Source organism: Solanum verrucosum, unplaced genomic scaffold, assembly GCF_900185275.1.
Source record: "Solanum verrucosum unplaced genomic scaffold, falcon-dt-bn FXZP01000234.1, whole genome shotgun sequence".
NCBI lineage: Eukaryota > Viridiplantae > Streptophyta > Magnoliopsida > Solanales > Solanaceae > Solanum > Solanum verrucosum.
In genome coordinates, this window is record NW_026020440.1 from 384,429 (window position 1) to 410,898 (window position 26,470).

The 26,470-nt window shown below is 31.6% G+C and overlaps 3 protein-coding genes across 3 annotated transcripts; 1 reads left to right on the forward strand and 2 right to left on the reverse strand.

Moving 5' to 3' along the window:
* Positions 1-1,039: 1,039 nt before the first annotated feature.
* On the reverse strand, positions 1,040-4,858 carry LOC125808173 (sugar transporter ERD6-like 7). Its single transcript, XM_049487897.1, has 18 exons — positions 4,573-4,858; positions 4,329-4,391; positions 3,643-3,732; positions 3,487-3,546; positions 3,330-3,395; positions 3,169-3,234; positions 2,872-2,947; positions 2,724-2,788; positions 2,546-2,638; positions 2,383-2,463; positions 2,209-2,293; positions 2,046-2,089; positions 1,882-1,944; positions 1,739-1,798; positions 1,602-1,655; positions 1,442-1,501; positions 1,258-1,372; positions 1,040-1,165 (listed from the first exon to the last, which is right to left on the reverse strand). Exons 1-18 carry the CDS (start codon positions 4,762-4,764, stop codon positions 1,047-1,049), a joined length of 1,452 nt encoding a protein of 483 aa, XP_049343854.1. The 5' UTR covers positions 4,765-4,858; the 3' UTR covers positions 1,040-1,046.
* A 4,281-nt stretch (positions 4,859-9,139) lies between these two features.
* Positions 9,140-11,277, reverse strand: LOC125808169 (probable LRR receptor-like serine/threonine-protein kinase RKF3). Its single transcript, XM_049487892.1, has one exon. It carries the CDS (start codon positions 11,221-11,223, stop codon positions 9,316-9,318), a length of 1,908 nt encoding a protein of 635 aa, XP_049343849.1. The 5' UTR covers positions 11,224-11,277; the 3' UTR covers positions 9,140-9,315.
* A 9,051-nt stretch (positions 11,278-20,328) lies between these two features.
* On the forward strand, positions 20,329-22,988 carry LOC125808175 (receptor-like cytosolic serine/threonine-protein kinase RBK2). The gene is made up of 7 exons (XM_049487900.1): positions 20,329-20,714; positions 21,230-21,481; positions 21,564-21,718; positions 21,870-21,949; positions 22,058-22,193; positions 22,431-22,580; positions 22,731-22,988. Exons 1-7 carry the CDS (start codon positions 20,345-20,347, stop codon positions 22,908-22,910), a joined length of 1,323 nt encoding a protein of 440 aa, XP_049343857.1. The 5' UTR covers positions 20,329-20,344; the 3' UTR covers positions 22,911-22,988.
* Positions 22,989-26,470: the final 3,482 nt, after the last annotated feature.

A 26,470-nucleotide genomic window follows, 5' to 3' on the forward strand; every position in this document is an offset into this window, starting at 1 on the left:
TTATGGGAAAATATATCGATTTAGAATAAGTAAGTAATATAGTGAGGTAAGAATAGTATGTTTTGTATTTTATTTTGTGTGGATTTGTTTGATTAAAGATGGAATTTGAAAAAAGATAGGATTTTTGGAATTTGTGGTTTTATGTTATGAGATTTGAAATGGCTATAAAATAATGTTGGTAATATAAAAATGAAGTTGAATTCTTTTTTGACGCGAATTTAATTAAGTATTATTTTTAAAACATGAAATGGAAGATATGATGAAAGTGTATATATTACTTAATTATAAACTATTAAAAAAAATGATTTAATGTAAATATCGAATGACTGCGTACGTAATTGGTGAGGTGCATTGTATGGAGAATTTGCATTTGATGTCCCTTTTCCTTTAATTTTCTTTGGTTACTTGATCCATTTAAGAATTTTAACCAACAGGCTAAAAGCTTTTGGCAGATTTCTTTTGTTTCGTTTCATTTAGTTTTATATAGTTAACTGTAATTTTATTTGATGCATAATGTGTGTCCTACTGAATAAGACTGAATTCATTAAGATCCCCATTGGTGTGCCCAACGATCCCTAACAAAATAAATACATATTATTCTTTCAGTCTCAATTTATGCGATATATATGTCCTTTTTTTTTTACTCGCAAGAATGTCACTTTTCTTCTTAAAAGTAACTTAACTTTAAAATTCTCGAGATAAATCAATGAGAACAAATGAAAATATGTGATCCCACAACATGAGAAAAGCTTTTCTTTACTAACTGAATGATGCTTAGTTCTTCCCACAGTTTAAAGAGAACAAAAAATAATAATACTGGAACAGGTGATCATTCTACTATTTTCCTTCATGAGTTACAGTGTTCATACCTAAAAAAATTTGGAGAATGTGATCCATGATACAACAAACACTCAAATGTCTTAAATTTGAGGATGAGAATCAGAATGTAGTTTCAAACGACAGCACGAATTCTGTCGACTCTCTCTGATGAAGTAAATTTCAGTACGAAAGATGAATCGATCAAGGTGCTAACTGCTAAGGTAATTTTATGATGCATTAATAGCAGCCTGGATTTGTTCCAAAGTTCTTCCTTTGGTTTCAGGTACTATCTTTATCACAAATAAAATGGAAAGTGCATTCACTGCAGCATACAGAATGAAAGTACCTGAAAAACAGTGAAAATTAACTAATGTGAGTTGAAATATCTCATATATATCTTTGATGTATGATATTTGTGAATGACGACTGCTTAATTACCAAAAGAATTCCAGGTCATGAGGAAGTTGAAAGTGTAGGAGCACGCCCATGCTCCAAACCAATTCACTAATGTTGCAAGGCTCCCAGCAGCACCTTTAATATTTATAGGATATATCTGCACGAAAGGCGTTTCTTAGGCATAAAAATGTCTCCAGAATGTTCAGGATGGTATAGATTTACATACCTCTGACATCACAACCCAAGGAACTGCTCCCATTCCTACTGAAAAGGAACCGATATAGACCTGGCGTTTGAGAACAAGTATTAGATAAACTGGAATGAGGGAGGGTTGGGGTCAGGGTAAGCTATGCAGGGGACAATTTTAGAAAGGATAGTGATGGTACCAGTATGCCTGTTACAGCAAGTATCGGTGCTACCTTTATTGCAATGTCATGTCCCTGGTTCAAACAATTCAACTTTTTTGTCAAAGTGTTTTCTAGATATAATAAGAATATTAAGCAGTTTTGGTTATGATGTTGACCTTTAGATAGAATGAGACTCCTGTTAGTACACAGCCTATGACAAGTCCTGTTCCTGAAACCTGCAAGGATATCGCTATCATTATATACCATGAATGCAACGTGTAATATCCTCAAGAAAATGGCTTTCTTTTCTGAGATATACCAATAAAAGAGGTTTTCTTCCAGCTCTGTCAATTAAGGCTGCACCCAACGCGGTGATGGGAACCTGATGAAGAAAATAAAGTAAAGTGAATTATCCGTTATAATACCAAATGTTAGGATGGAGATATCTAGCATTCATTGAACTGAGAGAGTAAGAGTCGAAACCTGAATAATTGCATAGATTATAGTTCCGATGTCAGAGGGGAACCCTGGAAAAGAAATACAAATGGTTAGTGAAGTTTCAAGTTCTAAGCATTATTACAATATTGAATATCCTGTGTTTCTTTTCGCGAGTGTAAAATGATATTTGACAATGAGGGAATGCTACCTGAGGACTCAAATATGCTACCGGTGTAGAAACAGATTCCATTGATTCCACCAAACTGTTGAAACACCATAAGTCCAACTCCCACCTGTCCATAGGTTTACCATAAATATAAATTAACCAACAGTTTCAGCTACCAAAATGTTGAAAAAACAATGTATAGGAAAGGAACTTTACTATGAGTGAGCTCGAGTATCTTCTTTGAAACAAATCAAACAAGTTGACTTTCGGAAGCTTTTCAAGTGTTTCTATATAATCCTGTCACAGACAGATCAGGAAGTCTTAGATGAACTCCGAAGAATGAAAGAAATTGAAATTTGAGTTTTCGAGAATAATGAACCTTGATTTCAGCTGCCTCCTCAGATATATCAGCATCTTTGCCTCGAAGTTTACTGAGTGCAAGTTCAAACTCCTTTTGATGCCCTATTTTTGCCTATCAGATATAATGGAAATGTTAATGTCATTTTCTTGATCTTACTGACAGTATGAACTATTAAATATTCGTCTTTGTAACTCACCAACCACCTAGGCGACTCTGGAATGATAAAGAGACCGAAAATGAGAATAGCACATGGAATCAATCCTGGAAAAAGAAAAACAAACTCTTATCGATCACTTGAATACATTGTTCATTGTGGTTGTATACAACTTGATGCTATGACAAACCTGTTAACGCCAACGTTCTCCATGTCATCATAGTTCCTATAATGAAGGAAACTGAGACTCCACAACATATCATCAGCTGGAGGTTTAGACGTAACAAACAGTCAACGGTAAGATAAACAAGAGCCTACCACAACAATATCTCCTCCATACCCTATAGAAGTATAGTATGTTTCTTCCTCATTTTATCGAAGACTGAAATAACCACATTGTTTTCAAGTTATCTCAGCTAAAGAAATGGTGATATAGACTACTTGATAAACGATTGAAAAAATACAGATAGCAAGTTTTATTCTTTACCTGGTTTATGGTTGTCAAAGCTCCTCGTAAATCTTTAGGTGCAATTTCAGCAATAAATACCGGCACCTGAGTTGTTGTTGTCCAAAGGGAAATGTCGGAATCAAGAAGGTTGAAAACATAACTATTGTTGGATATTTTGATAAAACAACCGATCAACGTACCACATAAGAGAAAACTCCCATTCCATATCCTGTTGCCAATCTTCCAATGTCCAGAGCAAGTGCTCCCTTGAAGAAGTCAAAAAATAATTATATCAGTTCATAAGACCTACAAAGCAATTCCTCTGTCACGAATATGATAAGAGAGCTTGTAGTAAACCTGAGCAAAGTAAATAGCTAACCATCCAGCAACACAGAAACCACTTGACATTCTCATTGCCTGTTTGTGTGTTACATGCATACATACATACTTATCAGGCTGTATAAAGACGATATGTGAACGTTGATACTGGTGTAAGGATTTTCTTCAGCTTACCCCTTTACGACCAATATAATCAGCGATTGGACCACTTGTGATTGCTCCAATCATTGCACCAAATGTCAATATTGAACCAAAGAGTGAGAACTGTATTGGAAAAATGCTAAGCACATTCAATGTATAGTCCAATACAAAAGCACAGGTTAAGAATGCCAAAAAATTCTCCAACAAGATCGATATTCCATTAAGAACGGGAGAATTCTAATCAATGTAGATTCTTGACATCATGTTAGTGTTTTAATACCAGTACAAATACTTCATTATAATACTAGTTCATTTATCGTTTGATCAGCCAAAGTACTTCAGGCTGATTGCAGGTGAGTTGAGCACTCTTGATTTGATTAACTAGAAAATGCTCACCTAACGAAGTGAACGAGTGAAGGATTTAACTTATATACACTGACACTATACGAATTCTTACACTATTATAGCATATTACCTGCCTTATTTTCCTAGTTACTAATCTCACTTATTATGGATTGTTTTAACCTGACACGAAGTTTAAGCGTCAATCTTATGGTCCTAAACTATGTCCATTAATTTTGTAGTTTTAAACATGCCACATGGAAAGTTAAAATTAAAAAAATTCCAAAAAAAGGAATATATATATATATATTTCTAAACGAACTAAAAAGGAAAGTAAAACAAACAGATTAGAAGTATATCTTTTCTCTATATCTAACCTCTGCTATAGATAAGTTAAGATCCTCTCTGATGGCGGATTGTATTGGTGATGAATATCCAGCCTGAAAAGCGGAAAAAAGAAAGATTTAAGTTATACACGCTAACAACAATCAATAATAAGATTTCTCAGATGATAACTCAACTAAACTAACAGAGCGTTTATTATCTCAGAAAGTCATTTTTCTTTATTGAAATCAAGAAGAAAACATAACTATTAGTTGAGTGACTATCTGATGAACTTACACAAGATCCAAATGCAAATGAACCACAAACAGCCACAAATGTGCTAAGGTAAACCATGCACCTATCTTGTTTCTTCTCATAACATCCATTTTCAACCTTTTCTTCTTTTAAACTTTTATTTGTTTGAATTATAAGAGGAGTTCTTATTTCTTCATTTACTCTATTCTCACTTTGCTCTATATCTTCCTTCATTTTATTTTTTCTTTGGTATTTGCCTTAAAACTATAGAAAAGTAAGAAGATATTTTTAGAGGCAATCAAGAAAAAGAGGGAGTTTATGGATGAGCATCATATGCGTACTTTATATGCTTGTGGAAATTTTTACAAATGGTTCATTTTTAGTATTTAATTTAATTTTCTAAAGTTTAATTAGATCTACATCATATAATGACTTGGCAGAGACGTGTGAAATTAAACTGATTAAAGCAACAAAACGTAATTAGTAATTTTCTAATTAGGAAATAGGGGCGGATTCAAATGAGGAATATATATGTGTGTTAGGTAGAATACAGAGTTTTAAAATTATTTTGCAGGGATAATTATCTAATCAGATAAATTTATACATTATATTTACCTAATATAGCAAGAGTTCTAAAAAGTTAATAAAGATAGCGATAATTTATGATATTCGCTATATATAATACAAATAATAGTTTCTGAAATTTGTATTGTATTAGTGATATTGGGTAAATTTAAAAAATTCTCGCTATGTTTGATAATTAGGGCTCAAACTATTGTTATTTGTGCAAAATTCTTACTTTGTATGTGAAAGAAACAAGTATGACTTAAACTGAATGTCCAATTTGTGAATTACTCTTCAATTCAAAATTCATGATGTTTAAAATTTAGATTCAAATTTGTCAATTTCTCTGTATTTGGTCCACACTTGACTCTTTTCTGACAGTGACCTACTGTTTATCCCCTTTCTTAATGATTTTTCTTTTTTCAACTGATGTATAATGCCCTATAAAATAAATTTGTCCTAATTATTATTCACTTATAACCGAAGGTATATTCTTTGTCTATACAGCTCATTTGTCTTTTCATTTAATGCTGTGCTAAATATCTTAACAAAATACACTGCTCCTTATCCTAAGCTGCTAGGATACATAGACACACATCTTTAGTAGTGATCAAATCTTCAAAATGGAATTTTTTTTAATGCAAATTCAAATTAGCTTAGTCTCGAGACGAATATCAAACATCGAGTTCAAATTAGCTTATGCACATAAATGATCAATAGAGACGATGTCTTTGATTAAAAAAAAAATTTAGCTTAGCCTCGAGATGAATACCAAACACAGAGTCAAATTAGCTTAGCATCGAGACGCATAAACACTGAATAGAGAAAGAAACATAGGTAGGTAGAGAAAAGGACAAGATTAGCTGAGCAGTATGTTTTTGGGGCTATTCTGCATATGGCAATTTAAAATGGAAATTTCCAATTCAAGATACTTTAGCATCTGCCATTACAATAAAAACAATTTTATCAGTAATAAATATGCATATTAACAAAGAGTTAGTTAATTGTCTTTAGATCTAATGTTGCTATAGACTTTAGCGATTTGTAAATTGCCACTAAAAATACAAGCTATTGGCATTAATTAATTTCCGCTAAAATATTTTTGGTGTGGTGGGTAGGCATCTTAATTTTAAGTAGTTCCAATACAGGAGAGGTCATTGATCCAATCTTTTTGGCGTTTTAAGACATCATCTGTGTGAAAAATGCTTCAATATTATACTTGTGGAAAAAAAGAAGAAGATAACTTGCATTATGACATTGACACAGATCAAGTTCAATTTTGATTAGCCAACTTAGGCCCTTTTTTTGAAATTTTGTTTGATTAGGACAGTTAGGTATCAGATAGTATAAGGAGAACGATATATTCAGTATTTATATCAAATCAAGTGAATGTAGAATATGCGCATTTTATATGAATATTTATGTTTTACTTATGATAAAGTATTAAATTTACGTCTCCGTCTTTTAAAACACTGATATCCTGTCATTGTGAATGAGTTGTCTTGCAAGTGGAAGGTAGTTGTTGTACATATATTCATCTGGTCCTATTTGAATATAAGAAGTTTGAAATGTTTATGTCAAATAAGGACATATTATTAATTATTTGAATGAACTGAACCCACATAGAACGTCCATATTGAGCTTTCACATGACCAGTACCAATTAGTTAGGAATTGACATGCGATTTCAAATCGTTATATGAAATTTTAAATTTTTCAAAAAGTTTGATTTGTGAATTTTATATCATGATTTCACATGATAATTGAATCACAAATTTATGTAAAATAACCCGCCATTTTATAACTATCAATCATTTATTTTATAAATAATCAAAATTTATAGTTGATGGTATTACTTTTATAAACCTTTAAATCATTTATATCGAACATAACTATTACTGTCACCAACCAAATTTATTATTACTTCAACCAGAGTCGTATACTACAACAACTCATGTTTAATTTTACTTTTTTATTGAATTTAAGTTCAATCAATAAATGTTGTATCTTTTTAGAATAATTTTGTGATAGTGTATTATACTTTTGTTATAAATTTTTGCTTATTTGATAAGAAAATTGTATAATGAATTGGAACAATTTTGATAGTTTTCACAAATTACGAGATTTATTATTTATGAAAAAAAAACATACAACTTAAAAAATCAAATTGCGTGACCAAACAAAACTTTAATTTCATTTCATATCATAATTTCATCTCACCTTACCAAACGACTTGTAATAAAAACTTTAGTATAAGCATATGTTCAATTATAAAAGTTGTGTGGAAAAGAATAGCTACAAACCCCCAATTAGGATGAACATAATTTATGCCAAGTACTGTCAGATTCGATCGGTCTTATTATAATAGCAATAAGGCATGTCGTTATTAATAACATGGGATTGGAACCCATTTGTCTCTGTTAATCCTCTATTCTAAGATTTAAATCATGTGCTAAAATTAACATGTATGTGTTTGTGTCACCCTTAATTAAAGTCTCGAGTTTGAGTTCTGATTTTGAAAAACAGTCTATTGAGAGTGTCATCCACAAATAGGCCCGTCCAGAGTTTGAGTTCTGATTTTGAAAAACAGTCTATTGAGAGTGTCATCCACAAATAGGCCCGTCTAGACATCGGATGGAAAATCAATTCTAGTAGAATCGCTGCACATTGCTAATTTTCTATAGCCTCGTTTGTCATTTTTACTGCATATGTAACACCATGTGAGGTACTCTGCTTGTCCAGCATCCAATGCTTTGATATAGTTTTTTTTATACGGAAAAGGGTCAAAAATGCTTTTAAATTATGTAAAATTTAGTAAAAATGTATTATGTTAATAGTTTGATCCAAAAATGTCCCTATTGTTACTTTTGGTAAAAGTTGTTCATTCTCCCAATAAACATATTGTTTCTTTTTTCTTTTTAAACACATTAATTTCCTAATAAAATATTTTTTCTAAATCGCTTTAAGTAATATAAATGATGAATTACTATGATCTTTTATACGTATGAAAAATAATAACGAAATCCGTTTTGACTCGCCCTATCCAACCCATCTAAATCTTCCATATCCGTAATGTAGGAGTTACCACATTACAAATTTACAATTACCAGAATCATGGTTTATCAGTACCAAATGTTTCAACTTTACGCATTGATAGTGTAATGTAATTGTGTAAAAGTTAGCAACATGTTACAATCAGTTGAACTACATTGATAGTGTAAAAAATCTATTCACTATCAATGTATATGAGTTAACTACTATCATAAAATATCGTCGTACCAAGAACCTTCTATACCACCAGCTATAGACAAGAAGACGCAGACCAATGCAAGGACATAGCTACTTTTGATAAAGGGACTCAATTGAATCTCATTCACTGACAGTGCAAAGAGGGTAATGTTTTCTTTTTGAAGTTTCACGCTTTATTAACACGGACTTTTACCCTTATTGTGAAGCCTATTCTTGAGAAACAACAAATGAGACCTATATAGTTGCAGGTCAGTTAGTTTAAGGAAATCAAATGCATTACAAAATATTAGTATCTTTAGTCTTGGTAAAGCAAGGGACAATTGAAGAGTCCTCTTGCTCTTTAGCTAGTATTGAAGAATGCTCCATATCCATTAAGTCTAAGCACTGACAATGTAAATAAGTGAAACCTTACCACTGAACAAACTAGATCGTGTGGAAGGGAGGATGTAATTTACCATTAGACGAATGCTAGCTATAGAGGTGATGTAGTTCTTGCTTCATCCATCATGATTGTTGTGGCTGAAGAAACAGAGTCGTGACCCGTTCCTTTTACTACTTCAACCTAATATGGAGCAGAGTCGAACTCTGCTTCAATATCATGGAGATTGCCTCTTTGATATTTCACATGTTATTCCTACTATGGCCTTCGCAACCTGCTGTTACTCTATTGTTAGAAAGCAATAAATGAAACATATGTGATAGTGAGTTGAAAGTAATCAAAGGCATTACGTAAAACAAGGAATATTGAGAGAGCAAGTTGTGTACAAAACATCATGTTTTATTCATCCTAACTGGAGTATTACATAAGAATCAAAAGTCGAGTACACATACATAGTCACTGTACAATTTGTGTTAGTGTTCAGGTTCCTATATCAGAAACAAATTTGAGGCAAATAAACCAATGAATAAGCTATTCATCACAACTCATAGAATGTCAATCAAGGCAGGCAGATCAAAATGATACTGTAAAGCTCTATCGCGATCTGTGATCCAATGTTCTTGCTCTGACAGAATCACTATCTGCCAGAGGTGTCTCGCGCTCAAATATGTAAGCCTGATAGCCTGCAGCTGTGGACAGATTACCTGAGTTACCACTACTGCTAACAGACCTTTCAATGTCATCAAGATCAGCAATGAGAGAAATTGGTCTCTCCGGTATGGTTGGAACAGGTATCTCAGCGTCCAACATGTTCACAACCTGGTCCATTGTTGGCCTCGCGTACAACTGTGGATGTGAACAAAGAACAGCTACCAATACATACTTCTCCATAACTTCTGGTGGCCCCAAATGCGGAATGCTGTCTTCAAGAACATCTAATGCTCTGCCTTCCCTAACCAATGACCAGGCCCAATCAGTTACAAGCGTCGGCTGCCCCTCCTTAAACTCCATTATTGCTTTCTTTCCACTCAAAAGCTCAAGAAGCACAACTCCAAAGCTATAAACATCGCTCCTTTCAGTCAATTGGCCATACAAAGCATACTCAGGTGCTACATACCCCATCGTCCCTGCTACACGAGTGCTCAAATGAGTCATCCCTTCAGGAGTGAACTTTGCCAATCCAAAATCCGCCACCTTAGGTTCAAAACTCTCATCTAAAAGTATATTACTAGCCTTAATATCCCTGTGAATAATACCAGGTTGTGCTCCATAATGCAGGTAAGCCAATCCTCTAGCAGTGCCAATTGCAACTTTCTGCCTAATACCCCAACTCAATTTCTCATGTCTCGTCCCAAACAAATGATCATGAAGACTCCCATTCTTCATCAAATCACAAACAATGATCCTTTGGTGACCCTCAAAAGGGGTTGTCGCAGTGCAGTACCCTCTCAAAGCCACCAAATTCACATGCCTAACACTAGCAATAACCTCCACTTCATGTGTGAAATTCGCATCTCCAGCAACCGAACAATTCTTGAACCTCTTCAAAGCTACTTCAATCCCACCAGGCAACACACCCTTATACACATTCCCATACCCTCCTGTCCCAACTATATTCACCCTAGAGAAATTCTTCGTAGCCGCCTTAATCTCATCAAAATCATACCTAATCAAAGTAGTACTTCCACTAATCGAATCCAGACGAGAACTCAAATTACTCTCCAATCTCTTAGTATTCCACTTTTTAGCTAACCCAATTTTCCTCTTCCTCCACAGAAACCAATAACCAAACACAACGAGTGCGAAAACCAACACACAAACTACCACCACCACAATAACAACCACATTCTTCTTACTTTTCCCTGAGCTACCAACACTAACATCAAGAAGAAACAAACATTTTGCAGTACCCTTATCAGTAGGTCCAAACTGATTAGCAAAAGCAGCTGCATAAACCGAAGGATAAGCCGCACAATCGAACAAATTTCCAACAGAAGGACCAGGTAGATACGAAGCAAGCCCAGATAAACTAGTAGTACAAGTAGCACAAGGGGAATTGTTCTCTAAAGACTGATTACACGAAGAAACAATATTAGTAATCGCAGTTGGAGATACCTTAGACTCGAACTCGGAACGAGTTGTGATATTCATACAACCCTGAGAGATCCAAGATGTTTGAAACCCACAAGAACTCCGGATATCAAAGTTTTGGACATAATCGTTGACCAGAGACTGATAAGAGTTCCAGCAAGAATCGGCGGAACTCAGGGGGGGGAAGAAAGAGTTGGTACGGCGGAGATACTCCGATTGAACTAGACGTAAACCCTGACGAATGTACTGACACTGCGCTGTGGAATTCAAAGTGGGTCTTTTTGAATTTTGATCTATGATTTTGCGAAGTGAACTGAAATCGAGAGGACATGAAGAAGAATTGGTAATTTGTCCAAAACAAGAAGAAAACGAAAGGCAAAGAAACAGGAAGAGACGAAGAAAAGGGAACATGATTACGAGATGAAGAAACAAGATTTATTCAGCTGTCGGTAATCAATACACATAATACTTATGAAACATGTAAGCACAAATTGTTGTGTTGGAGATTAATCATCTACCATTTTCATTAGTATAAAGTAATATTATTTTAATGCAAATAAGTGAAGAATATTCATATCTGGAAGGCAGCCAAGATTTTGTAGTTTTTGGGTTCTAGAAATTGTGTGCTTCTGGGAAATGAGTTGAAAGGTTGAGATTTGAGATATATTCTGTCTCTCATAGGAAAAGAGGGTCTTATTTTTATGTAAACTGTTTAGTCAACATTTTCAAAAGGGATTAAAAGTCAAGAACACCTACTTTTGGTTAAGCAATTGAAGTTTTGATATTAACTCTGAGGAAAGTTGTAGAGGGTCAATCGGAAATAGTCCCCTGTCCTATAAAAGTAGGGACACGACTATGTATATTTTACCTTTCTCAAATTTCAATTGTGAGATTACACTAAATTTGTTATTGTAATTGAAGTTTTGATATTAGTAATGTGTAGTTGTGGTTGACAAATAAGGAGTGATAAGTAGAAATGTTCTTAAATTCTTAAGAAAAAGTTACAAGTATGAAAGCATATCTGTAAAGAAAAGGTGACATATATGAAATGGAAAAGAAGTTAAACGGGTTTTGTTTTAGGAAAAATATTTTGAGTACTAAATAAAATTAATTTAAAGTACTCATATGAAAATCACAAGTCCAGGCTGATCAATTTATGATTTTCGGGTCATATTAATTTCATTGTCTTATTTAACTTGACACATATTTAAAATGGTAAAGAATATTTTTGAATCATATATTTTTAAATTAAAGATATATAGAATGTATTAAATATCCTTAAATCTTGTGGTCATAGATTTGAAAAATTGACATTAAGCCAAAAAAAAGTTTTTTTTAAGGGGAGTATAAAAAAATACTTAGGGCAAACAAATTAAAATAAAATGAGTATTTTCTATGTTTACCAAACGCATAGATAAGCTTAAATTATATGTATGTTGACGAAAGGTAGCATGCCCATAGATTAACCCAAATGTGCAAATATATAAGTCTAAGTCATATTAACTTAAATACAACAATTTTTTATTTTACATTCCAAATTGAAATGATCATTCCAGTATCTTGAATAATTTTTTGTTTAGAATTACCTAGATTTTGTGGTATTATTTTATTAATTAGAGGAGGCAGATATTCATGAAATAAATTAGGTATGCACAGTAAAAAAAAGTCAAAAACATCAACTGCTGCTACTACAAGTAGTTAGTACAAAATTACTAAAAGATGTAGTAAATTTGTCCTTCTCTTAATCAGATGTCTCAGATTCGAACTTTGAATATGAAAAAATCTTTGATAGAAAGTTCTTTTCTTCAAATAGGGTCATATGAGGTGTGATTCCAGAATAGTCGAAATTTAATACGAGTACCGAACATAGTGGATATAAAAAAAAAAAATAGTTAGTAGAAAAGCTGATGCAAGTCTTGTTAGGATTGGTCCAGCCATAGCTAACACCAATTCCATTCTTTGGAATTTTATAGTTGGACCTTCCTAATGGTAGGGAAAGTCATAGTAGGTAATCATTTCTTATTTGAATGCTAATATGCAAATCTGTCTACTGTACAATGATTTATCAATGAAAAAGTCTGAATGAAAAAGCTGGATTTGAATTAATAGTGGGTTTAATTGTTGCATAATGCACTTTTCTTGGAACCTATAAAGAGTTTTTTGATACATTAATCTTTGTGCATAAAGAAATTACACTATCAAAATCACTAGTTATAGGTAATTAATTAGTAACTCGATGAAAATAATAATTACTAACTTAGAGTTAATGGTAAAAAACCAACCTCTAAACCATCACAATATATGTCTAAATACAATTTTGAAATCTATGATCAAATGAGAACTTAAAAACTAAAGTCATATAAACATTACTAGGAGAATATTATAATTTGAATATATAATATTTATGTCCGACATAACTTTTTATTATAACAAGAGCACAAGTTAAAGATCAACACAAAATAAGCGCACAAGTGCCAATATCTCTCCATCCTCACCTGTTTTCTTGTATTTGATGGAAGAACTACTTTTCGAGCCCAAATCACTTTGCTACATACCATGTGCAATGGCCCAAGTTTACTACCTTTTCACTTGAATAGCTTAATAATATTCAAATTCAAACCAAATTTTAGCTAGTACAATCATTATTAATAATAATGTAACGATTGGTTAGGTCGTTTTGAACTCCAAGAATTTTTTTTAAAGAATTTTTTCTGAAAAATTTAAATGGAAATTTTAAATTATTCATCAACTATTGTTATGATTTTTAAAAAAATTAAATTACATGGTTAAGCAAATATATACTAGTTAATTAGTTATCATAGCTATAGTATTAGTTAATTACCACTCGCGATCAATATTCAAGTGATAATTATGTGGGCTGAGGTTTCGATTTTATATAATTCAAAATTTGTATAATATAATTTGTATAACTGTTTAAAGTTCAGATGTATGTGTTTGTATAAATTCGTTACTTTGAGTTTCTACAAAAATAACTCAATTATACAAAAACTCACCTGCGAATTATACAAATGAGACAACTTAAATTGTAGCTACAGCCCGTAAATATACAAACTATAATTATGGAGTATAATTAAGTTTATTTTAGTGATTGTTTGCGAAAATTTATCTTAATTAATTTAATTAATAATTAATAGATTAAGTCCATAATTTATTTGATATCTTACGCCACTTGATCCATATATTAGAATAAGTTAGTGGAAGCCGCAAGTTGAAAACGGAGACTACAGGTACTATTGACCTTTCATGGCCTTTCCATTTATTTATTAAGTTGAATCAGTAAACTAATTGAGTTGGCTTACCGATTGATTGAAAATATAAATGCCAGCACCACATGTATTTTTGAATCGTGACAAATAGTATATGTATATATTTTACATCAAAGTATACACTTAATATCCTTTTGTTATACATTAGATATACATTAACGATAATTATAAACAATTATGGGTGAATTATTTATTTCAGCAGTCTCATCTTTAGAACCTTTTACTTAACAAAATTTGGATTAATCTTTAATACAGTAATTAGTGAAGTCAACTATTCATCAAATGAAACGTATAAATTAATCACTATGTGATGATGAATCTAATTAAAGCAAATTTGTATACTTGCTTACGCAAAAACCAATATTTAGCTTAGAAGAACTCTTTTAAATATATCCTTGATAATTAATTAATTATCCCAAGACGGCCTGGAGTTTGATAATAATCCAAGTGATATATAGTATAATTCTCAAAGCTAGTTACATATTTCTGACTATTTATAACCAAAAAAACAATTTGTTTACATTAATACAAGTTGTATACAATATATAGTGTTTAAAACATGAGAAAATAAAGTAATTATCGACGTAGTTTAATTAGCTTTTAGTTTCCCGTCGACTTGGACGTGGTCAATTAGTTATATATAAATTACATATTCGCAACTTGTAATTTATTCATTTAATTAGAACTAGTATTAGTGTAAATGGACAAAATGGTGGTCAAAATCAAAAGATTTTCCACTAATTGAGGCTAGCTAGCCACAATATATTGGTGAATTATATTTAATCATGACTTAAAACTCTAATTAGATGGATTACAATAACAACGCATTACGCATGCATCGTTTTACAATATCAATCACGTGAGAGACTAATATAATACTCATAATTAATCTATTTTAAATAGAGAAACTTATCAACATGAGCAGGCCAAACTTATTTGTTACTCCCTCGGTCCCAATTTATATAACATATTTCATTTTTCGAGAGTTAAGTTTAATTGGAAATTTACGCATGAAATCAATTTTTTTGAAATATATATTTGTATACTACGTAAAAAGTAATATAAGTCACAATAATTAATAGTCCAAAATAATTTTAAAATATATTGAAAATTTACAGTTAAAGATAGACTTGTTTGAATCTCGAAATTTGAAATGTGTCACATAAATTAGGACGAAAGGAGTAATTAATATATCTGGAAATGTAAAAAATCTATATATTGATTATGTATATTATGTTTATATTATATTATACATAAATACATAAAATCAGATATTTACCAGTTATAAATCACCCAAAGAAATTGAACTATAATTATTCTATTAAAATATGCGTAGACACGTACACATGCTAGTTTGTAGATAAGTACATACTTTTACATGACCTTTTGGATTTTGTTACGACAATTCAAAGTAATGTAGCGCTATCATAGTCCACAAAAACATATTTTCTAAATTATTAGTCATAGAAGACAAAAATTTAATTGAATTTAAAGTCTTAAATATTAAATTTTTTATTATAATTTAAAAATAATGAAGAACTTAATATTAAAAATTTAATTAATTTAAAGTTTTAAACATTAAAAAAATTAAATATATAAAATAAAACAATTTGAGTAAAACAAGGACTATTCAATGCACGTAGCGTGGTCATTATGCATATAATCTGTAGCTATGAGATTAGCATGAGATTTTTCATCCGTCATCGCTAATTCTTATATTTCTTGTAGTTGAAAACCCTATATAAATTGACACAAATTATATTATATTATAGTGAGTTGAAAAATAGATGGGAAACAAAAAAGTGTCCTAATTAACATTGATATAACTTATACCAAAAGTCTAAAATCTTCATAGAAATCGATTGAAAGCAACGTAGATTCACTAAAGATCAATAATAACTAGGAAGTGTTGCTTTAGTAGGAGTAGTAAATCATTAATATTAGTCGTTTTTGCAAAGTTTGCATTCCACGTTTTCTTCTCTTTTTACCAATATATATATATAAGTTATTAATTATTGTGATTAATGGTGTTAAATTGTCCAATAATATAAATTTTAGAGGTATAACCATAAAAGAAGAATGTACAACACTATCTAAGACATGTAACACTTGTGATATTCCCACTTATTATATATAGTAATAGAAAAATATATATAGAAATGACATATTTATTATTTAGTTAAATAATAAATAATAAATATGTAACTAAAAATCTTGTTAGCTTTTGGTTGAAAGCTAACAAGATAGTTACAATCATAGTTGCATTGTGGCTTATTATATATAGAATATATATATAATGTTGGAGTACTATACATTATAATAATTCACAAATAATCTTGCATCATGCATGGAAGAGACTGCTGCATCTTATCATGTTGCACGTAAGTTTCTATTATTTTTTTTATTATTATTATATATAGAATTCAAATGAAAGTAACCATGGAACGAGCCGTTTATCATTTCCATAAATTATACTGGTTTTGTTTCATTTTATGTACCATACTTTTTTATTTTTTTTAAAAAGAGAGACGCTTTTGTAATTTATTTGTAACCAATATAATTTAAGTTTTTCAGTTTATTTCAATATGCATATTTTTGCAATCATAAAAATATTAAAGAGACATTGATAGTCTTCCACTGATTGCCATATCTTTCTTTCGATCCATAAAATGTAAATTAAGTATTAATCTTAGATTCAATCTTATTCGAGAATAAAAAATCGAAACATGATATATTAATATTACATGTTAAATTTTATATCGAATCAAATTTCATAAACATAAATTTTAAAAAGGGGATCGGATTAGAGTATAAATTATTGTTGCAGTAAAATGTAGTGGAGATGATGATATGATGAGAAGTGAGAAGCAATCACAAAATTGCGTAGCAATATATAATAAATAATATATAGTTGCGTACGTGTGAAGAGGGATCAAGTAGAAATAATGATGGAAGTCATTTAGATTTGCAATTGTCATATGACACGATGCTTTCCTCACAACCCAATACTTTTTGTTCCTATTTTTTAATTAAAAAAATCTAATCAACAATCTTTTTTATGACATAATATATAAATGTGTCTTCTAATTTGACTTTAGCTGATATTTATGTTCTCTAATTTTGGGTATGCACAAGTAGACATTAAACTTGTATAAAATTAAACAAGTAAATACACACGTCTTACATGGAATAATCCACATAAAATGTTACATAGGACACAAGGGCGGATCTAGTAACACCTAAGGGGTGTCATGTATAAAATTGAACAAATAAACACACATGTCTTACTAGGATTGTGTATTGGTCGGTTCCATTCAATTTAGAAGTTTATCGGTTATCTATTTATAGACATGTGAAACCGTTAAGAACCATTAAGATATTGACTTATCGGTTATCAGTTTAACCATTAAAATTTGACGCAAAAAATAAATGATTGAAAATGACTTAGAAACATGATGACTGACAAATTAAATAAAGGACAAATTACTTAACTACACTCCTTTACTTACCTTAATATCCTTTTATCCCTACTTATTTCATAAATTTCAAAAATCCCTTATTTACCTATGTATCCCGTGCACAACGCTATGTATCCCGCCATGTGGAATGTATCAAATGCTATGTATCCCGTGCACAACGCTATGTATCCCGCTATGTGAAATGTATCAAACCTAATGTATCCTGTGCACAACGTTATGTATCCCGCAAACATCATTTTTAAGGGACTTTTGGTAAATAGAAAACTAGAAGGGATAGGATGTTATTTAGTACTTATAATATGTGGTTCCTATAATTTATACTTAAATAAACCATGCACATGAGCTGGTAGATTGTATCTTGCTCAAAAACAACACTAATACATTATTGAATAACCGAAAGTTTGATACTGCCAGAAATAAAAATATGAAACTGAATCATAAGTCAAGGACTTTATATACCTAATGGTATAAACATAATTTATTAATTTACTATCGCGTTATCGGTTAGTCCGTTAAGAAAAAGCTCAAACCATTAAAAACCGATAATCTGATAATAAAAAAATCAAAACTATTAAACCAATAACCCATTACCGATAAATTAATTCAAATTATTGATTTCAATTCGATTTTAAACGTCATACGTCTTACTTTGCTTCTAAAAGCCTCCTTAGCTTGGATGCTTGTGACTCTGTAGGTCCTTAAAATTATTAACGTTAAATTATTTAGCCTGAAATTTGATTATATATTACGTCAATCAGTTGAATTGATTTGAATGAGGTCACAAAACGTAATTAATCCAAATTTCAAAGTATATTAGTCCTCTAAATAATGTAAATAAAGTAGTGCCTAAACTCTAAATGATTGAAATAACGAATTGAATAATCAATAGTTAGAGTAATTAATTCAAACTCGAAACTATATTATAAAAGAAAAAAAATCAGCTTAAGTGGGTCAACTGCCTTAAATGAAAGATCATACGTGTTTTTTTAAAAAAAATAACCATTCAATGTAAAATTCAAATGGATTGGATCATTTAGTGATACGTAAATGAAGTTAGGTAATTTTTATTGTAAAAAATGGTTTATTAGTGTTGATATAATAAAATAATTTTTTTAATGATTATTTATAAAAAAGGTGTCTTGACTAAAATAATCTTAATTTTTTTTAGATTGACATAAATGCCATAAAATTAGGAATGTGTCAAAAATTGAATATCTTTTTCATTCTGTTGTGAAACATCAATTTTTAGATGCTAAATTTTCAATAATTTTGAACGGGATTGAGCCGTTCTTGAATTTTTTTTTTTTAAAAAAATCATTTAGTGTTCAATACCTGCATTGAAGCCCGACTACTTCAGATTTGCATCACGTAACAACATTGTGATGGAAAAGCGCTCTCTACCAAGGTTTTCTCTTCTTATACCCATCCGATGTCCGATGTCGGATATCCGCATTAAAGCCCAATTATTTTATATTTGTGCCACATAACACCCCATTCAGAATGAAGAAAGTGCTTTCTATCAAGATTTCCTCTTCTTATATTCATCGAGTGTATGCTATCCATATTAAAACTTAATTATTTTAGATTCACACCACATACAATTTTATTCGGGATGGGTAAAAGGCTCCCACCAAGTTTTTTTGCTCTTGTTATAGTGAAGTGAAGTTTCTCGTTTTTTGTATTTTTTTTTTCGTTATTTCGAGTTTTGTTGGTTGGTGAGTAGTGGGGTAAGTTAGGCGGCTTGTTTGTGAAGAAAATACAACAATATCTAACCTATTTTGCGTGTTTCAAAAGAGTAATAATATAAAGTAGTATTACTCCCCTTCCTCAATTAAAACAAAAAAAAACCTTAAAATTAAAATTTGTAGCCAAAGTTTGAATTCTCCTTTATTTCAAAAAAATACTACTATTAGAAAAAAGACAAAAAGAAATATGTGAATATGAAATGTTCCTAAAACCCAGAAATATATTTAGCTCCAATTCCAATATCTCTATATTTAACTTTTCGACCGTTCACTTGTGTTGTGGAACTTTGTACTTCCTTCAACAAAATCTCTCTTCATCTTCTTTCTGGTATGTTATAATATATAATCTCTTACACCATTTATGAACAATTCTTGGAATTTGTGCTCTGTTTTTTTTTTTAAGTTCTGTTTCTGGGTATTTCTAGTTTTTTTTTTTTTTTGCATAAATAGCTGTTCATGATTTTTTTTAATTCAATATTTTGTAACTTTAATTTCGTGTCTAGTCAAACACCGTCATATAAAATGAAAAAAGAAAGAAAGAAATGCTCCTTCTGTATTGTGGCTGTTTGGAATTTTGAAATTCAAAATTTTAAATTTTGATTGTGAATTCGAATACAGAAGCTTTAATTTTTTTTGAAATTGAGGTTTAAAGTAGTATAGATCATAGTAATTAACAATTTAAAATATATAGGAAGAGTTTTAGTCAAAATTCTTTTAGTTTGACTGTTCGAAGTTTCAAATGTGTCATGTAAATCAGTAATAGTTTCTGGGAGATGCTCTGTTTTTTGTTTAATCATATGTATTTTGGCCTTGCTCTGTTCCTAAAGTTATGAACTTTTTTTCTTTTTTACTGTAATTTGTCTTAGTTTCTTTGTTAATTATAGAGATTAGTCTTTTTATAAGCTTTAATTCTTGAATTTTTAACTCTGCATGGTATGAAAAATCATTATGTTGTTGGTTTTTAGTTCATTAATCCAACATTTTTTTGCTAATTTATGGTAGATACGTATGAGCTTTAGCCATGGAGAAAACAAAAGTGAATGCATTTTCTCCAGATACAGTTCTTGAAGACTTTTTGAGGACAGCAGAATCTGAATCAGACTCTTCGAAAGCCAGCACATCGGAATTTGATGGCTCGAAAAATCAAAGATCTAGTTCGAGATGGACTGGTTTTCTCGAGCTATTTAGAAGTAAATCGAAAGGACATATGACGAAAGATCCTTTAATTAGTTCTCTGAAACTGTCCAAAAGGTTCAGCAGAAGCATGAGAGACACGAGTAGCGGTGACATGCCGAATTCTATCCTGGATAATGGTTTGAGCTATTTCAAACCTCAATGGAAACTTTTCACCCTATCTGAGCTTCAAACTGCAACCAATTATTTTCATCAAGGTTGGCCATCGATCTGCTCGAAATTTTAATACACCTCGAATCTTTGAATGTAGTGACTACATAGTTGTTGTTAAGTTTTAGTCATGTTAGTACGTTTAATTTAGGTCCATTGTTTGCTAGGAGTGGAGGTCGAGTATAGGGTGGAGGGTTAGTAGGTTGTCGAGCGTTATTCTTTTTCGTCCAGGAGTATTAGTTTCATTTATATGTTTGCTTAGTCTTAAATCTATAGTACTACCTACTTTGTTTCTTCCATTTCGTTTATCTTATTATCTTGATATTGGTATTACAACTTCCTTTTCATCTCTTTTTGAGTCAAACGTCTATCAGAAACCGTCTTTCTACTCTATAAGGTAGGGGTAGGGATGTCTGCGTATACTCTACCCTCCCCAGACCCTAGCTTGCTTCGGATTGAGGCCTAGTGTTAGTAGTTATTGTTGTACGTCTATTGTTAAATGAAAGAAGTTTCAATTTTGTAGTTTTTGATGGTGAAAACTTTTCGCAATTCTTTACTGCAGAAAATTTGATAGGAAAGGGTGGTTATGCTGAAGTTCATAAAGGACGGTTACGAAATGGGCAGTTTATCGCGGTTAAGCGGCTGACAAGGGGACCACAAGATGAGAGAATAGGGGATTTCTTATCTGAGCTAGGTATAATGGCACATATCAATCATCCAAACACTGCTAAATTGATCGGTTATGCCGTTGATGGAGGACTCTTTCTTGTGCTTGAGCTATCTCCTTATGGAAGTTTGACCAATATGTTGCATGGTTAGTACGCTTCAATAGATCTTATGCATTATGTCGATCTTTTCGTCTGTTTTTTTTAACTCTATTCTACAATATATCACAGCATCGAAGCAGAAACTAGAATGGAAAATCCGGTATAAGGTAGCGATAGGGATAGCTAAAGGGATATTGTATCTTCATGAGGGTGGGCAAAGAAGGATTATCCATAGAGATATTAAGGCAGCAAATATATTGCTCATGAAGGACCTCGAACCTCAGGTATTCTAACTATTAGTAACATTTCTTTCCTAATTGTAAAGTGCTTTAATGAAACTACGAAAGTATACTCAAGGAAACAAAATCCTTATAATCTTACGTCTTACTTTTTAGGTATCGATAAAACCTGAAATACTTTCTTCTTTAAATTCAGATATGTGATTTTGGGCTAGCAAAATGGTTACCAGAGCGATGGACTCACCTCACTGTAGGAAAATTCGAAGGAACATTCGGGTGTGTACAACATTTGGCCTTCCCTTACTTTCCTGCTTGTGATATAATGCTTCTAATTCTTGCAAGTTTGTCTTTCTAAAATGTTGTCATAAAACCTTGTAACTGCAGCTATCTTGCTCCCGAGTTCTTAATGCATGGCATAGTGGATGAAAAAACTGATGTTTTTGCTTTTGGAGTGCTTCTTTTGGAACTTATTACTGGACGTCGAGCCCTTGATTACTCACAGCAAAGCCTCGTCATTTGGGTATCCCTCGTTTCTTCACCATTGTTTTACGATATACACCAACTAAGCAAAAGAGTTTTTGCACTAATAACTGATGTGTAAAATAAGATTATACCCTGCTACTACATGTTAAAAAAAAATGAAATTGCAATTGTAGTGCATATAAGTTATGTCCGTCGTACGTTTGCCTCTTGCATAACTTATCCATCATTTTTATGTCGGGTAAACACGTTGAATGCTCTTTTTTGTTTATTCTAGGCTAAACCCCTGCTGAAGAAGAACAGAATCAGAGAGCTCGTTGATCCTTCACTTGCGGATGACTACGACTTACTACAGATGAACCTCATGGTCTTAGCTGCTTCTTTATGTGTCCAGCAGTCTTCAATTAAGCGACCCCGAATAAATCAGGCAAGTTCTTGTGATCAAATTTTAATTTTCAAGTAGAAACTGCATACATGTTTAATTGATTCTTGTCTTTTGACATTCTCCTACGCGCGCTCTTCCATCCGCCCTTACAATTGTGTCACTAGAATTAATCATAACTTTGGGTCGATACAGATTCTTCAGCTTCTAAGAGGCAACAGTGAAAGCCGGGATATAATCATGAGAATTAGAAAACCATCACATTGGAAGAGGTATTATGAAGAACTCTTTAACGCTGAAGAAAACAAAACGACTAGAGGGTTGAGTGGTTTAAGTCTGAAGGAACAAATAGCATTGGAAGTCTCTTTAAGATAGTGTGATGAATCGAGTTCGAGGCACAAATGCTTGTTTTATTTGTTAAAACTGGCAAACATCTTCTTGAAGAGATGAAGGAATTGGTTTCAGTCGGTTTCTCCATCGTAATTATGGTACAACACAAAGTTGCACACTGGATCAATGCTTATGTTGGTACGTGGAGGCGGATTTAGGACTGAACCCAAGTTGAACCTATTACTTTTGGATCGAACCATGTGTATATATATATCGATATAATAAGAATACGCTCATTTTGAACTTAGTGACTTTTAAGTCTTGGATTTGTCTCTGTTGGTACCTACCTCGAGAAAAGAAGCTTATAGCAAGAAAAAAGCGCGATGGATCTTTGTGCAATGCATTAGTGTGGGGAGATCAAGCAAATGAAATCATTGAGATGCAGGATTTTTTTATAGTTTTTATGACATGTAAATACTTACTATAATCAGAGATTTATAGAGTATATTGTATTGAAATTATTTGTTAAATTTTGGTAGTTCTCTACTTCTTTTTACTGTATTTGTTTTCCCTTTAAGGGGAGATCTTTAAAATTCTTCTTAGAGATGAAAACCAACTTTATATTTGTGCAATTCTTTACCTTGCTCAAAATTTTGTTTATAATTATAGATGAGCCAAAAGGGTCTTTGATTAGATGATATTATGTGAAGTTAGAAGTGCACTGATGGCTTAATTGTCAATAAAGTGGTCGAAAACTCTGATGTTTCAAGTTTAAAATTTAGTAGAGATAAAAAAAATATGAAATGATTCTTTCCATCAATCCCAGCATTAGTGGATAGAGTTGTTGTTGGTGGAAGGTGGCAGATTTTTTGCAGGATTAGTCAAGATGCGTGAAAACTAGTCCAGATACCACGATGATCATAAAAAAAAAAGAAAAAAAAACTATGTGAAGTTAGAAGTTGGGTAGGTATGTCCAATAACAATCTTGGAGGGTGATTTTTCATTTACCTCATAATGTAAAAATCCAACAATGTGAGAGTGATATTGTCCAACTGTCAATAAAATCTTGTATCTTAAATTAAACTTCACTTAATTAAAATTCTAAAGTGGCATTAACACATTCCACCTATTTGGACGGTGGACCTACCACAATTGAAAGTGATTTTGTGTAACGCATATACTCCGTGTTCAATCTATATTTTTTTTAAATAAAATAATTTTAAAAAAAACTAAATTAATATTCAATTACTAAAGACTCTCCCATTTTACCCGGTTCTCTCTCAAAAATCACAAAACCCTAGTAGGGGATTTTACAACCAAATGTTGAATCAAAGGAAAAATCGTTCAAGATTTATGCTGAAAACAATCCATGTCGTTGGTTCCTTTCTTTGTAAGGTCAAGCACAAGATTAATGCAACAGCCGTTTCATTTCATTTTTCATGACTCTTAATCTCTCAAATAAAGAGATACATAGTGGTTAAATATTGTAAATTGGCAACTACCTGAAGCACAATAATCCTAAACAAAACCTTAAATTGTATTCAAATACTATGGACAGTATACTTTCATAAAATTGAAGAAGCTAGAGGTAATTTCAAATGAAAGTAAAAGAAAAACGACATTACATTAAAATTTGGTTTGAAAAAACCAACGACCTGGATTATTTTCAAGCCAAGAAATCTTCATTATAGCTCTTTTTTCACAATGACAAAAAAAAAAAGTAGAAGCCATTTGCACTAAAAATAAGCAAAAACCGTGTTATAGAGAGAAAAAAAGCTTGGTTTGAAAGAAGACGGAAAAAAAAATGAATTTTGATTTAAAAATATATATAAAAGGGGTTAATTAAGGGTATAATTGTCATTTCAACATATTTTTTTGGGAAAATTGTATGAAATAACAAACTATTAATTCAAATTAAATGTTATAGTCATAGTTTCTTTTATTCGTAATTCGCAACAAACATTCCATGTTTTTTGTCATCTCATTTGTATATCGAAATATACAAATAGACTGAAATATACAAATGCATCACCCATTTGTATACCAAAATATACAAATAAACCCAAATACATATTTTTTTATGTATATGTATACCAAAATATACAGATTAATAGTCATATCAAACATAAAGTTTGTTATGAAGCGCAATTATACAAATTATAGCTATAACATACAAATATGATTTACCTAAAATTTACTCTATGAAGCGCAATTATACAAATTATAGCTATAACATACAAATATGATTTATCTAAAATTTACTCTCTCTTTTTTTACTGCTGTGGGCCTCGGAATTTACTCCTGATGCACGCAAATTGAGTGCACATCACGTGTCATCTAATCTTATTAAGAGTTGTCCTTTCAGACCCTATTCTTCGAATGGACAAAGAGCAGGAAGTAAAGCACCCGGCTCTTTTTGCCAAGTGGGATTCAAGTATTACTCTTTTTGTTTAATAGTTGAATAGTTAAAGTGCCTATTTGTGCATTTTGAAAGTTTAAGGGTTCTATTTATGTGTTATGCCTATAAAGTATTTGTATGATATAATTGAGACATTTTTTTGAAAAGTTAATCATAATCCTTTATTTTTTTTTGATGACAAGGGAAACCCGCAGCCGCTACCTTTTGGTGCGCACAGAGTAAAACCCCCGCTCCTATGCAATAGCTCGCAAACCACATAGGAGAGGTAACCCGCACTAGGCAATCATAATCCTTTATTATAACAATCATTCATCAATTTCATATGTAATTAAAATTTATAGTTGATATTATTACTTTTACTAACCTTTAAACTATTATATTGGATATAAATAATTCCTTTCACTTTTCAAATTTAACCAACACCTACTTACTTTGTTATTATCAATCAAATTTATTACTATATCATAGGATTAGGGTTGTTCATGGTTATAGTTAAAAAATCAAATCGAACCACAATCTTTATCTATTTTCTTTCATTTTTTTGGGTTACCCAAAAAATAGAATTCGAAAAGATTCAATCGGTATCTGTCTTTAGTACCGTTTCCCCCTTGTTTCTGTTTGTTTTGCATGTATTTGATTTGAGTTTTTTTTTCTTGTTGTTGAACACAAGTTCTTGGAAAGTAAGTTTCTTCAATTGCAGAAACTGCGAAATGAGAGCAGAGTTGAAGTGGTATCCCATTTCTTTGACGAGGCTGAAAAACTTCTAGATAACCTCACATGTCTCTGTGAGTAGTAGTAGTGTAGCTTTAATTGAATCTTTAAAGAGGCGGTTTCTATTCTGATTTTGATTATTTATACAGGCAGAAGGAGGTCGTGGATTCTAAGCAAGTTGATATTGAAATCTTCCAGTTCAAGGATTGTTGTTCCAGGTATTTCACTTTTTTTTTTATATTTTGGGATGTTAATGGGACGGGGCAAGTCTTGACTTGATAAGCTTTTGACTGCGCTTCTTGTTTCAGTCAAGAATTGATTGACCTAGCTGGATTCTACTTTTGTCATTTGAATTTAGATATGATTATCTAGGGATTTTGTATAATTTTGTTCATGGACGTTATTATCCGAGTTCATTGTTTGATCCCCTCTTTTGTTTTGCAGTATTAGTGCACTAAGAGTAAACTGTCACGGA